At 39.5% G+C, this 17,938-nt stretch overlaps 1 protein-coding gene across 11 annotated transcripts in view; it reads right to left on the minus strand.

The window, feature by feature from the left end:
• The window catches only part of ADAMTSL1 (ADAMTS like 1), a 708,340-nt gene that overhangs the window by 517,126 nt on the left and 173,276 nt on the right, over window positions 1–17,938 (minus strand). For all 11 annotated transcript variants that reach the window (XR_012904618.2, XM_089779187.1, XM_075931513.2 and 8 more), the window contains exon 2: window positions 10,068–10,187. Coding sequence is in view for 10 of the 11 variants with exons in the window: in XM_089779187.1 (XP_089635313.1) it covers window positions 10,068–10,187 (120 nt within the window). In the remaining variant the exon portion in view is untranslated. The remainder of the gene's footprint in view (window positions 1–10,067; window positions 10,188–17,938) is intronic.

The following is a 17,938-nucleotide window of genomic DNA, read 5'->3' on the forward strand; positions in this document are numbered from 1 at the left end:
TAAAACCCAGATTTTGGAGAGCATTTGTGAGCATTGAAAATGATGGTACCCTGCTTAACATAGCCAGTAAGCAGAGTTCCCAGCACTCCACATTAGCTTCCTTCTCAATGGCCAAACCAGGATGTGACAGTACACTTGACAGCTAGGAAATACATAGGCATATACAATTACTCTGTGTGAATGTTAAAAGAGAAAACTACTCTGAATCCTTACTTTTTTCTAGGAACGATGCCATGGCAAGGTTCTATGTGACCCACAAAGGAAGAAGTTTAAACATTTCAAATATTCTCTAACCCTTCTCCTCTGCTACCACACTCAGAGTCTAAAAGCACCCATGGCTTCTTGGGTCTTCTTCCTGCCTGTAAGTCTTATGCCTGTGCAAACAGCAAATAGGAATAAATATTTATTGCTTTACAGTAGTGCTCAGATGCTCTTCTGAGGATCAAAGTTCCATCAGGCACATCATATACTAATAGCAAGAGACAGGCATGGCCCCAAAGTCCTTACAGGCTTTGGCCCCAACATTCAATGTAGATGGGAGAATTCTCAGTGCAATTTGGAATGATGGAGCTCAGCATTTTGCAACTCTGTGGCTGCTCCATTACCCAGGCTAAGTTTTAGCAGTCAATGCTGCTTCTTGGCTACAATGGCAAATGGTGATTATCAGGGTATAAGGTCATCCAGCCACTTCCCATGCCAGGCAGAGTGGAGGGCAGCATAGGGTTTGCTGTGATGAAAGTGGATTTCCCCATGCTGGACAATCAATTAAATTGCTAATGCAAAGGAAACTCCATTTCACCCAGCTGCAATGAAAAAGAAATCCTGGGTATGTTTAAGTAAATACTCATTGCCCCTGCTTCATTTAGATGTGTTAGATATTCGGCTGTTACAATGGTGTTTTGCCCATTGTAACCAATTTGGCTGTTGTGGGGTCACAAATTGTATTAATACTAAATGCAGGAATTGTGAGATATGATCACCAATGCTTGCAGTTATTGTGGGAATGCAGAACAGTCAGTCTGTGTTTAACTCAGTTAAAAGGAGAGCCCCTGTCACTGTAAATACACTTGGATGGACAGAGGCTTGTCTTCCAGAGCACTATGAGATTAAGCTGGGGAGGGAGGACTCAGTCAGCATGCTGCGTACCCTCCAGGCATGAGCTGTAAGATTGGTTCAATCTATTTCTCCCCACTGTGCTTTGGGCTAAGAGCTGAAATCAGTGAGAGCTGAAATCACTAGGTCTGGCCCAGAGCCAAATCCACCACAAACCAGTGGAAGATGTGAGGAGTAGCATGATGAGCAGCCAGCGGTGATGGAAAGCCATAAGAAGTGGCCACCAGAGCAAGGGCAGTGAGGGATGACGAGTGGCCAGCAGAGCGGTGCCAGAGAGCAGTGAGCAGGTGGATGGCGAGTGACCAGCAGAGTGAGTAAGATGCCTTCTACCTCCCCTTCACTCCGGATGGGTGGTAAACTTGGCAGATGCATCACTGCACTTTGGGTCTGCTCTGACCAAAGGCAGCACCTGTGAGTGGGGTGCAGAAAAGGATAGGGCATATGAAGGAGACATTTACATTGCTGGACTTAAGAACCTGAGAGGCAAAGGACATTGCCTACTTGAGCTGGGACAGTTACTAATGGTTTTGGTTACGAACTCAATGGTGTTTTCCCACACTAATAAAAGGGGAGAGAAGTAAAGTGGCATTAAAGGTGTCTTTTCTATCCTCTGACTCTGTGCTGGTGAGTGGGGAAACATTCGCAGAGGCACCTAGGGTGTTGTGTGAATTTCCCAGGTTACTGGGTAGGGGCTTGACCCAGTTCTCTGTTGGATGGATGGAGAGGACCCCCTAGATATTGAACCCGGCCCTGGAGGCTGCTGGCACTACCTGGCAGAAGGGCTACACTTACAAGCGTGAACACCACCATGTGGTTCATATGACTAATCACAAATAAACAAGTCAAATAAAATTTCAGATATTACCTCATCATACTTCTCAAATCTATGAGTAAAAAATTCTAGAAACACATTCCCGAGGTTAATTTCAGTAGAGATGAACTGCAGGAGAATAATGTGATCTGCTCCTTTATTCAATTCTAGACAGCTTAGCTATAGTCAGTTTGATTAAAGGAGATTCCATCATGTTCCTATGAAATTTCAGCATTTTGGCATTCATACTGCACATGTGACATATATCATCTCTCAGAAACTATCAAGCCTCCTCAGTAAAGCAACAAAGTTGTATGCAAACTAACACAGAAATAGGAGTGCATTAAGCAGTGCAAATTTGTGGGCTCTGAAAATAATGCAAATCAGTTTTATGTGTTATGCCCATAGAGGAAAGGGGAAAAATACTGCCCACCCCCCTCCCCGCCTCCAAACAAAACAAAACAAAACCACCACTACCACCTGTCTTACAAAGCAGACAAAAAAATTTCCTGTTATTCTGGAAAACTGATCACCAAACATTTCAATTAGTAATTTGTTACACCATGTTAGCTGTTGACAATTTTAAGCTGTCCATACGCAGGCTTTCATCTACTCCAGAAAAACTGAGTTACATCACCAGGGCAGCTCCAGTAGTGATGGAAGATGTAGCACAGCCAAAAATCGCATTCTTATCACTTTATAATCTAAAATTACTCAGTCTTCTTGTATTATTTCTCTGTCCTTACTGGTATTTGCATCTACATAACAGAAGAACGGACATACTGGGTCAGACCATCAAGCCTACTATCCCTCTTTCAACAGTGACAGGTGTCATGCTTCAGAAGGAATGGAAATTGAATGATCCAACCCATGCCATTCAGGTCCAACTTCTAACAGTTAAAAACTCAAGCATACATAGAACATGTGCTTACATCCCTTATCTTGGCTAATAGCCATTGATGGGCCTATACTCCATAAACTCAATTCCTTTTTTAATTCATTTATACTTCTGGCCTTCACAACATACCCTGGCAATGAGTTCCACAGGTTGACTATATGTTGAATGAAATGCTTCATTATGTTTATTTTATATTTACTGCTTATTAATTTGATTGCATTGTCCACAGGTTTAACAACAACCTCAAAGAATGTTGATAAATTGGTTTCATGATTTCCCCTTTACAAACTTTTATTGAGTCCTTCCCAATAAACCATCTCAGAGGTAGCTGTGTTAGTTTGTAACGTTAAAAACAACATGTAGTCCTGTGGCAAACTAACAAAAATATATATAGCATCATGAGCTTCTTCAGATGAGATGATCTATTTGCCGTCTATTTGTCTGCTAATTCTGTTGTTTACAGAGTTTCAGCCAGTTTGCCTCATACTGAAGTTAGGCTTATTGACTTGTAAGTGCTCCAGGCTTACCTCTGCAGCCTTTTTACATTAGCTATCCTTCAATTACCTAATACAGAGGTTGATTTAAGCAATACGTTACATACCACAGTTAGCAGTTCTGAAATTTCATTTTTAGAGTTTCTTTAGAAATCTTGGGGGGATACTTTCAGGTCTTGGCAATTTATTATAATCCTTCTCAATTTAGCTTAATTAGCTGTTTCCACACTTGCCATTTTAACAAACTTTGCCGAGGACACCACGTCAATAGGAGTTGCAAATACTAGAAGACAGAGTAACAAAAAGGCAGTAGATGAGAAATAGCAGTCCTTCAAGAAAGGGACATAGGAGTGAAGGCTGGAAAGGGGTCCCCGGTACTTTCCCGCAGCAAAAAGAAAAGCTACTCTACACATTGATACACTTGCTGTGTCTACATTGCTGAGACTAGGTGGCAATGAGAGGTGCATATGAACTCATGTGAACACTGATTAATTATAAATGTAGATTAAGACAAATTGTGTTCTAGATCAAATTAAATCATGCTTAGAGCACCAGTGTCAGTAAAGGATAGTTTTCCTTATGTGGACAAGGCTAACAATATCATTTTTCTAATGAAATCCCCCTTTTCTCATACATCATCTACAACACTAGATACAATTTTGGCAATTTGGGCAGCTGCAAAACTTGGAGTCCAAGCGTTGGAGTGTATTTTTTGTTCAGCAGTGGTATCTTGATTGGCTTTCTAACAAAGAAAAGAAATATATAGCTACAGTAATGGGTCCCAGACATTAAAAGGGTTATGCCCCTGTTTTTAAACAGACATTAAAAAAGTCACTGTTAAGAGTAGATAGGGGAAATGGACGAGAAAAAAACAAGAATCTTTAAAATAGGAGTGCATTTAGAGGGGCTGGAATTGAGAGACTTGGGAAATGCCAATTCTCTGTCTAACTTTTTGAAGATTCACAGATCTCTAAACATATTTCTAAAAACTTTGCCTTTTTAAACAGATAAACCATTGAGATAAAAAAGCTTTAGCAATTTAAAAGTAATTTAATCTGCAGGAAGCATATAACTTTTTTTAAATAAATATAGGATCAAAATATTTATTGGAGATGTTTATAAAGGAAAATTCTCTAAACAGGCTGTTCGCAAAGAAGCTGGGCCTATATTCAAAGAACTGTGTGGACAAAGGGATACTTGATTTTTTGGTTCACTTTACGTTCATGCAGTTTAATGTTATAGATGTTCTCCAAGTACCCTGAGGGATGTCAGAGAAGAGAGCAGTTTATCATCTCATCTGAATTTAATGCAACACATCACGGTATGATTGGACCACAACAGCATGACTTATGAGACACCAGACAATCAGTTCTCATACATGATGAACTCATGACCCAACTCAGAAGAACAGAATTCCTTTAATTAGAATTTTGTTAAAGTTATATGGCACTTTCAGGTTGTGCTCATGTACACTGATTTTTGGCTTCTTCAAAACTGATTACCAACCTATAGCCCTGGAGCCAGTTGGGGATTTTGAGGGTAACTGCATTAAGAAAACGTATATTTTGTTAGGAATTGGAAATGTGTGCTTTAAGCCTCATTGCAGAATGGCGAATAAGTGCTTGAATCAGCACTATTGATAAAGAGAAGAGGTGGGGTGTATCATCTCTCTAGCTTGCTTCCACTGCTTCTCCTGTGGCCTCAGGAGCAGCAGTGGTGTGAACTGGGAGGAACTGGAGCAGCTTTTCTCCATTTCTTGACTTTTCATCAGACTGGATAAGAGATCTACGTTAAATCTTGTTTTTAAGCCACTCTCATTACTTTGGTGGGCCTGACTCAACTGTCAAATGTTTGTTGTGATAATCCGGTTCCAGACAGCCAAAGGGAACAAGATTCTGATCCCCACAGAACAAACAATTGATTCAGCCAGGTATATATAATATTATTGTGTACAAACAAATGCCAAGTCAAGTCAGTAATGAATGCATGTAATGTTTTGAACCTGATGATCATCAGCAGAGGTGTGAGCAGGGTTGGGTTATGTACGCATACATGTTGTAACCAGAGTACAGTTACACCCTACAGTGATGTGGTAAAGCAACCAGGCAGCAAGAGGCACCTCTCAGACGATTAGTTCACACGAAGCATCTAATGTTATACAATCCAGGAAAGAAAATTAAGGGTATGTCTACACTACCCCCCTAGTTCGAACTAGGGGGGTAATGTATGCATACCGAACTTGCTAATGAAGCCCGGGATTTGAATTTCCCGGGCTTCATTAGCATAAAGCCGGCACCGCCATTTTTAAAAGCCGGCTAGTGCGAACCCCGTGCTGCGCGGCTACACGCGGCACGGACTCGATAGTTCGGATTAGGCTTCCTAATCCGAACTATCTGTACACCTCGTGGAAGTGAAGGCGATCCAGAAATGCAGGGTGCGCGCCATGAAACACCAGCTCTCCCTTATGACAGCGGGCACAATGGGAAGCTGTTCAGAGGCAACAAATATCTCTTATCAAAGATGAGAATTTAGTCGATGTGGAAGCATAAAGCCTAAGGTGACATCTTTGTGGTTTTTTCCATGTAACTAGTACATGTTTCCTTTGTCTTACTATTTCATCTGATGAAGTGGGTTGTACCCATGAAAGCTAATAAATCTGTTAGTCTCTAAGGGTGCAGCTACACAGCATACCATAATGCATTTGCTTAACTCGAAATAAGCTACACAAATTGATCTACGCCAGTTTGCGTACTTTATTTCAAATTTGGGAGTGTCTACACAGCACTTATTTAGAAATAGAGCACTCTTCCTCCGACTTCCCTTACCCCTCATACAATGAGGGTTACAGGAGTTGGAGTAAGAAGTCCTCTAGCTTGTCAGTATTTCAACATTATTTTGAAATAACGCTAGTTGTTTTGAAATAATGTTGCTCTGTAGATGTAGCCTAAGGTGCTAAGATCGTCTGCACAGAAGACTAGGCAAAAAGGAATGGGGGAAAAGCATTCTTTTGAGGTCTCAGAGCAATGAGTTAATAAGCGAACAAACTCATGGAATTAGGGCTCATGTGGTACTTTGGTTGAAAGATCAGAATTACTGCGCTGTACTGTACTGTTCCAAGTGTAATATGCAGTAAAGTAAAAACGTGGGCAACTCTACATTCTACTTTACTCAACACTCCCCATATGGTAGTTAGTAGACAGTGACCCACGAAACACTCTTGCTGCAATAGTTTACATGCAACAAAACTACATTTGATCTGCTCCCCAGAAGCTGCATGGGATAGTTGCAGTCCGAGTGCCAAGTAAACCACATTATGTATCATATAGCCACACACAATTCTCTTATGAATGACCGCACACTGGGGCAACTGGCATTATCAACTGTGGCTGTCCAATAAATAGATACATGCCTATGGCCAGAGGACTGCCCAAGAGAGCTGCATGCCTTCCCTAGCACATTGGGATCATTATACCAATTGTGCCAAGTAAAGATAATTCACTGCTGGTTAACATTGCTCTACTGGTTCCTCCTCTAAAAGGGTTCTTGGCAGGGGGACCATTTGATCCAACACCGACAGCTATCCAAACTGGAGTAATTTCTTAGGATGCCTTAAGCATGTGCACAATCCTTACTGCCTCCTTTCCCATAACATGAAAACTCAAACAATCACACTAGAGCACAGTGATTTTAATGTCTCAGTGCAGTTTGTGGTAGGTAGATTGCTAGTTGACTTCACTAACTCAGAGGATCAGGAGATTGTATACAGTGGGTGGATAATTCAGGGGACCACTAATAACTTTCATTGCTTTGCCATTTGAAATATTAAAGAATAATTAAATCAGAAGAAAACTCCCTCCTCCACCTCCGCTCGGTTATATCAAATTTCATAAACATATGGAGGATTTCAGAGTTCCTTCAAAAGCGAGAGAGACTGGCCTCTGTTGGAGGCAAGATATCAGACTAGATACATTCTTTCTGTGATCCACTCTAGCAAATACTGTATTACCTGATACCCAACATGAGCTTTCCTTGTATTAAACTGTCACTTCATTTTTTTTCCCCTCAGAAATATTTTTATTTGAAACATTATCTGCTTGCATTTCTTATTCCAAAAAACACATTTTGCTGATGTGTCATTAGAAGTTTCATAGAGAGGAGACAATAGACACCTCCAGAAAGAATATATCATTTTATTATATGAGGTGTAGGTAGTAGTGCCTATACTTAAGATAAACTAACCACTTTCCATTATAAGACCTTGTTTTCTAGTTGCTTATAGCTTTGTCAATCTTGAACTACCTAGTGTGAAATTTCTAATGCCAGGTATCTAGCTCATGTTCATTTTTTAAAATATCCACAACAACAATACAGCTGTCCCCCAGAATGAGGTTAGGGAAAAATGTTTTGCTCACATAAAAAAAAAATATCTTACAAACATTTTGTTGAGAAGCTGTTCAGACAACTTTAACTCGGCCTAATGTGCGTTCCTCATTTTTGAGTGTCTGACTTGAGATCCTAGATTCTGATTTGCAAAAGTGCTGAGAATTTACAGCTGCAACTGAAATCAACTGGAGCTGTGCCTTGAACGTATCATGTGCTGTATAAAACTAGGTCTAAGATGCCTCAAAAAGCCACTCAAAACTAATATTTATTTTTTACCTTAATCTCTCTGTGCTCCCCATCTGCAAAATGGAGATAAAACCTCTCATCTCATAAGGGTATCATAAAGATAAATTCATTGATGTCTGTGAAACACTCAAATGGTGTAGCAATGAGCACCTTCCAAAAGCCCAGGAGGATATTAGTGATTTTGTCATCAGATCAAGGTTTGAATTTTGTGCAGGAAATAGGGCCATGCACTGAACAAGGAGAAAACAAAATATCGAATAGCAGCTCACTAGTGAAGCACCATCCATCCTGTATACTTATAAAAGCAGGGGTTCTGTGGGGGGGAAAAATAGTATGTGAGCATTTTGTAAAAGAATGTCATAACACATCTGCAGAAGGGTGTGAATGAAGGTGCTACAAGGAACTTTAAATCTGGCATCTCCTAACTTTTGAGTGCTTGACTTTGCAACCTTCATAATCCTTTTGGATGTAGTTGTGTGTATGTATATAATATGGGAGAAGACAGTAAGAAAGAGGGCGTGGTTATGGGACAGGAATAACAAACAGTATCTTGGAAGAAAACTTTGGGTAATTTACACAATGCTTTCACTTGTCAACACTATCGTAATACACTTGCAATCAGGCACAATACCAAGACATTCCAAGACAACAACAGGACAAAACAGGACTGTTTTGTCAGTGAAACAGACAAAACGGTAATAAAAAAAGCTGCTTGCTGGACTAGGCTGCATGGTTCTCAATGGTTCTAACACAGCGATTCAGGCCCCCACATCATTAATCATGGGGGGAAATTATAGTATCTTTAGAAAGAATCTTTATTGCACTGGCAGTAAAGCAGTTGCTTGATACTGCTCTTCACTCCCTATAAAATTACAAAAACAAAGTGTTGATTTTGCCCAATTTGTGAACTCTTTTAGTGGAATTGTAAAACGCCAGTTTGTCAGAAAGCAGATATATCAGATATACACAGTGGATTGTTTAATGTTTTGTATTCCCTTTGTTAACTGGGAAGCAACAAGATTTATCAAAAGACATCCCTCCAACATCCCAGAGTGAATTTTTTTTTTCACAAAAAGTAATTGGGTAATCTTTCATGGCTAAGGAATGCTAACTTGAGGCATTTCTTTCCTAGACTACTAGATAAGTACATATCGTAGGCAGTAAGCATCATTGCTCCAACATATGATTCAATGCTGAGTCTCCTTTTTTCAGTTTCTTGGTCTTTCCCCTGCCCCACAGGATCATTATTGTGGTCTCTAACCTCTAAAACACATCAACCATCCGGAATACATCAGCTGCTGATTTGTCACTATTCCAGCTGAACCACAATGTATTAGAAAACAAAGACAGCCTTTGAAAGGATTAGGCCAGCAAATTTATTGTCATGATAAAATCAGCTGTTTTATTTCAAATTCAAGCACAATTCAACATATCACCAAGAACTGATTTGCTGTGTACTTTTTCTAACTTAAAACTATGAGAGAACAAACTGCTAAATATTAAGTTAGAAATCTCTCACACTTTCAAACAGAAATATTACACAAACACACACTATGATAACACTGAATGGATAACAAAAAAACAACTTTATTTTCTAAATCCATTCTTCTCTTCCTTTTTAGTGCCACATTCCATTTACTTACTCTTCACAAAGCATCATTTATTTTGTTTACTGTCCCTTCAAGATGAACACAGAAGTAGTTTTCAAGATGGTATTTCAAACAGAACCTCTGAAATATCAAGTGTTTTCCCCATCTAAACTTTTTGTGGAACACAAACTTTTGTGCACGCCACCTTGCATGTGCATATGAAATAAAGGCAGAAACCTGGACACCTAAAATCTCAAAATTGCTACCATAATTTTAGGGACCAATGGGCTCTTTCAAAAGTCTGTCCCTAAATGTTCAACAGGTATACCATACACAAGAAATTTTTCACACAAACCTATCACTCAAATTGTGTTTGTATTCTGGCTGTACATGCTGTTTTCTTCACACCATCTAAAGCCCGAACCTTTACAGAAAGGGACAACAGAGTGAAAGACCAGATGTAAAATGTCACAACCCAGCAAATGCTACTTTTGGGATATAGTATTAATAAAACAAATGTGGAAAAGGCCTACCTGATCTTCAGTTTTATGGTTACTCAGCAAGTCAGACAGGAAATCATCATGGAGGCTCTCTCGCCGAATCAATGTAAATTCACGCAGAAAAACAGCTCCTTCATTTTGGTTTCCACAAACCTGAAAGATAATAGGGTATTAAGAAAAACAGTGCTCCAACACTGCCATCAGGATCTCTCCAAGAAAGAAAAGGAGGAGACCTGGTGAACTAACATATTTGATAATGGCTTTTTGTCTTAGACTACTGCATTAATTCCAGCTTTGACCAGAGAGGCCATTAATGAAAATAAAAACTGGCATTGAAAAGAAACAAATAATGAGTAGTTTGCTCAACTGTCTAATGACACAGAAGCTGTGTTTGTGGAACAAGCTGGAATTTTGTTTCTCAAAATGTATGGCCTTATGTATGGCCTTAGAGCAGTAATTCATAGTTAAAATGCTGACAGTGACATGGTAACTTCTTAAACACAATCTAAAGGTAGTAGTGGGAAATTTGGCTGGGAGAAAGGGGAAACATTTCAGTATATGTGGAGATGGATGCTACTAAGGTTGAAATCATGAATGTATCCAAGAAAGTTCACATGCATCTTAGTGGTTAAGGGAAATAAAATATTGCATGTGCATAGTCAGTCATTTTAATTTAATTTATATGTATTTTTGGGTTAGTTATTTCCTAGCCTAGCAAAGTTTGTAAGCTCTTTGGGGCCTATACTGTCTCTTCATTATACAGTGCCTTGGGTGTTACTAACAATAATTAATTTTTCGGTCTGATCCTTCATGTTATCAAAGCCAAAAAGAATCAATTTTTTTTTAACAAAACTGGAACATTCATTTTAAGTTCTGAAAACCAGTGGTACTCATGAGGGTTTTTTTTCCCTTCAAAGTTCCCACAAGCAAAAAGCTGACTTTGGGCTGAAACAAACTATTAAAAATAAGGAACTCAACAGTAAAGAGGAATGTTTGAGGAAGTTAACTGAAAACAGGGAACCCACTGTCAGCTAGAATTCTAGAAATTTTCCTATTTAACTTCTGTCGCAACATGTTTTGATCAAGGCTCAACTTGTTAAAGTACAGTCTTGCTAGGTTTTTTTGTATTTAAATAGGTCCATGTCTCTGTGCACACAAATATATATTTGTTTTATATGTTTGTATTTGCCACTACAGCCTACACATCTAACCTAACATATATATCATTCAAGGGTCAACATTTCTGATCAGAGATTATTAAAGCATGTTAAGTTTTCCTTTGGGGAATGGCAACCACTTTGGGTACATATGGAATACCAAGTCCAGTAGTAATATATAATAACAGGTGTATTTGCTTGTGAGCGTGAGAAGAGCACATTACTTATGAATATAGAAGCATTACTCACAAATCCTTTATTACACACATCTGCCAGCTATTTTGTAAATAAGAAAAAAAGCTATTTCTGATTCCCCCCCAGTTGGGCTGATACTGCTACTTGTATCCCTCCAGCTGCAAAAACTAGATACAGTAATTGCCGTAAGTCTAGCTGCAGTTTTAAAAGGCTGAGCAAGAGAGGAGCATCTGGAACACCATGGATATGGCATGCAGTATGTCCAATGAGCAGGTGACAACTAATTACCACTTCTTGGCAGCTAGCTGGTATTGAAGTCTAAAAGGAAGGAGTCTTTCCTTCCAGTTTGGCAGCAAGAGAAAAGATGCTGCAAAGTCAGTATGACTACAAGGGGGTGGTTAGAAGAACTAATAAGGAAAACGGGGGCGAGTAAGGTAAGAGGAAAGGATCTAGGAAATAACTGAGTACAAAATGGGTGGTGGATGGAAAAACCTGGTCTCTCTGCTCAGAATAAGCTGACATATGTTCATACTGCTTAGGAGAGCAGATAGCCCCTTTAGTATATACGTTAGCTGCAGTCAGAGTCAGTGGACTCCTCAGCTGTAAAGTTTAAAAAAACTTTATATGAAAACAATATGGTTTTATGATGGCACTTAAATTATATCCAGCCTGAAGCTCTGTAGTGAACATTGAATAACATTGTGTCATAGCACTGATGGATCCATGAAACAGCTATATGTTCATGACCAAAAATGACTACTAAAATACATAGTCCAATAAAAAGTTTATGGACTATAGATTTTATAATTGCAAAAATCTCCTCAAAATAGCTCCTCATTAATCCTGGATGGCTTATCCCATTTGTGACAGCTGAGATTCAGTGATAAAAAGTGACTTTAGTAATGGAAATTGTAGGTTTGGGGTTTTATTTTTTAAAATGTTCTTCCTTACCGGTGACTTAAGGCAAGTGGGGCTAAGAATATACCTACAGGTAATTAATGATTCAGGTCAAGTTTGGGGAAGCTGAATACAGGATCTGCTAAACATTCTTTGCTCAACCTCAAGGGTACCACACTTCACCGTATCTGTCTGTGTGTGTTCCATTTTAAAAGCCGTAGGTTCCAAAGGAAATCTTCCAAAGTTAAAAAAAAAAAATCTAGGCCCTGCAGATAGCCTGAAACAAAGACTCTGGACGCTCCCAACTTGCTCATCCTTCACTAATATCACTATGCGGTTTAACACTAATGCCTAGCAATAATATGCCATGTCAATATTACCGGTTTCGCGGATAATCATTTTAGCATGAAAAGGAGGTAGGAGTCTAAAGCTGCTATAGGGAAGGAGACACTGAAGGAATTAAGGAAAAAGATGACAATGACAAGGCCCTGCAAACAACTTTGATAGCAGTGTTTGATGAACATAAATATGAAAGGAGTCAACTAAACAGAACAACCATGGCTCATTATGAGGAAGGAGATCAGGGCATCACTTCATGATTGTTTTATGACTCCTGGTGCTATTAAAAGATGAATGTGCTTTCCATTTCTAATGGTTGCTCAGCACTCTGTAATGTGCATACACCTAATGGTGTAAATTCACCGGAGATGAGAGCTCTGGTCTGCCTACTGACTAAATACAAAACAGCGATAGAAATGAGTTAATACTAACTAGGAAGGAAAGATGCAGTGTCTACTTCCACTGACTAGTGCTTCTCTACAAATAGTCTCATTGACTTCACTGTGGCTAATCATGGAGCAAGATACCACTTACCCTGAATAACGGTGGCACAATCTGGCCCATACCAAATGTAACAACATAGGTCTAGATTTTTATATCTTTATTCATGCATATAGCCCCAATAATTCCAGTAGGACTACTCTCAAAGTCTTAGCAAGCAAATGATGTCCAAAATTCATACATTTCAAACACCTTTTTGCACCTGCCAAAAGACGTTTAAATATAGTAACTATTCAGTCCAGAAGACCAAGCTATTTAAAATCTATTTAAAAATGAAAAAGGAAGTGCCTTACTGCCAAAATTCTGGTTACAAAATATGCAAATGTTAGTAATATAAAAAACCCCATGGAAGAAAGGTGCCTGCCCTCTCCTAAATGAAAATAGTAGTATATTCCTCCTCTGACATGAGCATTAAGTGCCAGTCCCACTGCATCTCTTGACTCTGCACAGCAGTTACTTAACCAGGAAAAGTCATGCTGAGCAATGTCACACGTGTCCACACAGCTGCTGGCTGCCAAAGGCACTTGTTGATTAGCTCGGCGGTGTTGCCTTAAGGAAGGATTTAGCAAAAATCCCACAAAGATGTGCTGAAAGAAGATGAACACTATTACTGCATTTCATCGCTGACAATTTTGTACCCTGATTTTGATCCGAGCTCTTTTTTATTCTTACCTATTCTTGGATTCAATGGTGTGAAGTGTCTAAAATCCCAGTCCACATCTGAATTTTGTAAGTTGACTTCATACAACGGGCCAATACAAAACTACTGAATCCAAACACTTCTTAAATGTGGAAGTGACTGCAAGTTTGAGGCCTGAGTCTGCCATCTTTAAGCACATTGGGTTGATAAGTCAGCAGGGTATGCACTGTTAAGCGCTATTTTGAATGCTGCATTTTGGGGAATAACTTACTTGTAAAGTCCTACTGTCATCAGTACAGTTAAGGTTGGCAGAATCAAATGCCTAAGATGGTAGGTTTATACAACACATCCAGGATGTTATTTGAAGGATACAAAAGTGATAATTTAGAGATCTTCAAGGTCAACTATCTAGATACTCTCTTATGAATATATGCCATTTTGTTGCCTAGTCACCCAGTTTTGGGAGGTCCTTCTGTAACTTTAATGGCCCACTTTGGATAAGGTTGCAGGTGTCTGGTTTTCACGTAGACAGTTCAGTATTTTGGTTTTCCGTCCGGTAAAAGAAAACGGTCTGTTTTCCTTGGACAGAAGGCCAGCAGCATCTGTGAGAGTCGGGGGAGTGAGCAGCACGATAATTTAAAGGTTCAGTGGACTTTTTTTGCTCAACCAAATTTTTAGTATTTTCTGCAAATTTTGCCACCTCAGTGTTTACCCCCTTTTCCAGATCACTTATGAACATGTTCAATAGCACAGAACCTAGTGCAGATCTTGAGGGGACGGAGCTCCCCATAAGCTGTATTATCCACACATTAACCTAGTCAGTACTCACAGGCAGTCAAAAGGGATGGCCCTCCTGCCACGTCAAGGCCCCAATTCTGAGCTGGAGCTCCTGTGGTAGAGAGGCACCTCTCCCTGCCTAGCACCAGTGTTCCTGCCAGAAAAGACAGCTGTGGGGCGTACTCTCCCCCTCATGTAGCCACAGGGCAACCTGCATTCCAAACCCCTCACCACAGAGCCCTCACCCCATATCCCAACCCTCTGTGCCAGCTCTGAGCTCCTCATCCCTGACCATACCTCAGAGCTTGTACCCTCAGCTAGAGCCCTCCTCTGCTTACACTAGTCCGAAGCCCTTCATCCCAGCCCCACTCTGGGGTGCTCATCCCCGGGCAGAGCCCTCATCCCAACCATCTGGCCAAGCCCTGAGCCTCTCTTCCCCACAGATCCCACACCTCCAGCCAGAGCCCTCACACCTCTGGAACTCAACTCTGAGCCCTGTCCCACACTTCAAATCTCTTGGCCCCACCTCCATTACATGATTTTTTTACGTGCACCAATATGAAGGTAGTGTGTCACACATCTCCTCCATACTGGTACACAGAAAATTCATTCCACGCCTGTGAGGGAAATATTGGAGGGAATGCTGCAGGGGACCCTGCTATTTATCACATTCCACTGTTTTCTAGTTTAAATGTTGGCTGCATTCCCTCCACATACTGGCCCAAACTGGTTTTGAAGGGATGTTTTGTTTCTGGACCACAATGTGGAAGATTTTCAACAGCTCAAATGGGAGTTACATGCTCAACTCTCCCTGATTTTCAGGGGGCGCTGGATGCTTCACTGCTTTCAGTCTTTGAAAATCTCCCTTCAATTTTGATCCTGTTCTGTCTCAGTTTGATACATTAGTTTTAGAAATGGGAGAAATACTGTTTCATCAAAACCAGTCCTAAATGTCATTCCTAGGGATTGCAACATGTTCTTCTGGGATGTGAGGATAGAAGTACATAATTTAGGGGTTGGGTTTTCTGTGTCTGGGCTTTCCAAACCATTGAATTTTGTTTTTATTGTGATTCTGAATCAGCAACTTGTCTCTGAAAACTAGCTATTGTGTGTAATGGTTTTGTAGATTTAGTTCTGTGAATGAAAAGGAGACTTATTTGGCTCCTCTGAAGATATTCACAAAGTGCCACAAAATACAAATACAAATAGCAATATATTTCACCAGGGAATGTCTTATTCAGCTGGGAAGTGTTCCCACCAGAAAAATCTTTTAGCTGAACTTCAAATATATTTAATCTTCGCCCCCCTTTTTCTCTCCTCCTTTCCACAGAGATTTAATTCATTATTCTCTTAATGGTAATGCCTTGACTTTTTTAAAAAAAAGCTGCATGAAGGAAAAGTGGCTTTGTGCTGATTATTTTCAGTTCTTAAACAGTCACAAAAGAAGGGTCTGGTTAATGTATTCATTGGAGGAATTATTTAAGCTCCATTTCAGTCTCTCATTATAAGTGAACAAAAGAAACAAAAGTGATTTGCACTCAAGAATTACAGCATGAAGTGTCCCTCAAACAAAACCACCAGCAACTTTAGAGAGACATTAGCAATGATGGGGATAAATTTGTAAAGCATGCACATGCCTACACTTGACCCTCAGTGTTCTGACAAGGGAGAAAGCCAATATGGCCCCATCAAATGGAGTGGCAAAAATTCAGAATGTACAAAACACACCAATACTACTGCTGCCAAGCAACCTTTACTGGAAAAAAACATGAGGAGAGTGTGGGAAAGAAAGATGAACTAACATAGAAGCAAACAAATCAATGCTACACAACCACTTTTAAATCCTGTTGATTAAAGCCTTCTTCCTAGCAGTTAACAAATCACCATAGAATATGCAGGTGCAAAAAGGTCCTATACTAGTCTGCTGACATTCTGCTTAATGGTATCATCTATTTTTTAATATGCAGGTGCTCCACCAACATTATTTAGAATTCTTTAAGGCCCAGTTTAATAAAACAGGATGAAAATAAAACAAAAGGAAAAGGAAAAAAATAACCTAGCCTGCTTTGACAGTGGGATCCATCTAAGGCTAGAATTGCACCCATGTGTTCCTTTACAAAACATGCCAAACTGTTATTGTTGCTCAAAATACTTTAGAGAGAGCTACATGAATTATAGTGGGATGTGCCGTAAAACAAACAAACAAACATACAACCCAGGAAATTACTGCCGCCTCTTATCTCATGGATTATTCAGCTTTTTGTAAAAGAGTACATAGCTTCATTATGTTATTCTTTGCCACTTTTCAGAGCAGAAGCACGTCTTAAAATGTGTGTAAAATGGTATGTGAATGTGACAAACTAGATGAAGGCATAGTTTGGAAAATAAATGTGTAAACTTCAAAATTCAGCTTTGCCAATATACTTCAGCTCTGACCTGGCACATACCTCAACTGCTAAACTATTCCAGGACATAGACGCTGCCTGCACAGAGAATGCAGATTACATGGTAGTTTAGGACTGTGAATAAATATTTACTTGGGATTAGTAAACCAAGTCATTTTCATTTGTGACCTAATAAGGATTAGCTAGTTTTCAGACAATGCTAGGATTAGTCCAAAAAGTGTACTTACACTGGCAGTCCACATTGTAATGAATTTACTTAGGTTACTATATATTTTACTCCATTTTAAATTTTGAAGAGCAATAGAAAATGCCTTTACATATTAGGCTTGTTTTAAAGATCTGGCAAACCACAGAACCTCCAAACTCACCTGAATCATTAACCTGATTTGGATGTGAGTAAGACATTTATGAAAGATTTTGTTTTACTGTATTCTTGTACCACCCAAGTCTCATGTGACAAACGGAAAGCTGGATTCTTTTTCAGTGGCTCACAAAAGTTTATCACCACTTTCTTCTCAGTCTGAAAAAAGCAGAGACTACCACACTATTTTGATTTTAACAGAGATATAATATTCTTTAGGCTCCTTTTTTGTTGAACATGGTTGAGAGCAATAATAAGCTGTTCTGCAGAAGGTATCATCTGTCTTACTCAGAACTCATTGCACTCCTTTTAAACAAAACTTTAGAATTACATATTTTATTCCATTTTAATTTTTGAAGAGCAATAGAAAATGCTTGTGTTTTGATACTGAAGCTTCACATCCCTATGATCCACAGTAGTAAGTCAATGAACTTCTAGCCAGGGGAGTCAAGAAAGAAGATGTACATTATGGAGATACTCAACTGTCAAAACCCCTTAATCTGGTTCTCTGCAATTAGGTTCTCTTTGCTGCCCGCTTTGTTGGGAATGAAGTCTACTTTCTATTAAAGTATTCTGGGATACTACTTCCCCTGAGGACAAGTGACATTCCACTCTACCTTTTGTTTTCTGCT

Source organism: Pelodiscus sinensis, chromosome 6 (assembly GCF_052426305.1).
Source record: "Pelodiscus sinensis isolate ZL-2025 chromosome 6, ASM5242630v1, whole genome shotgun sequence".
Classification (NCBI taxonomy): domain Eukaryota; kingdom Metazoa; phylum Chordata; order Testudines; family Trionychidae; genus Pelodiscus; species Pelodiscus sinensis.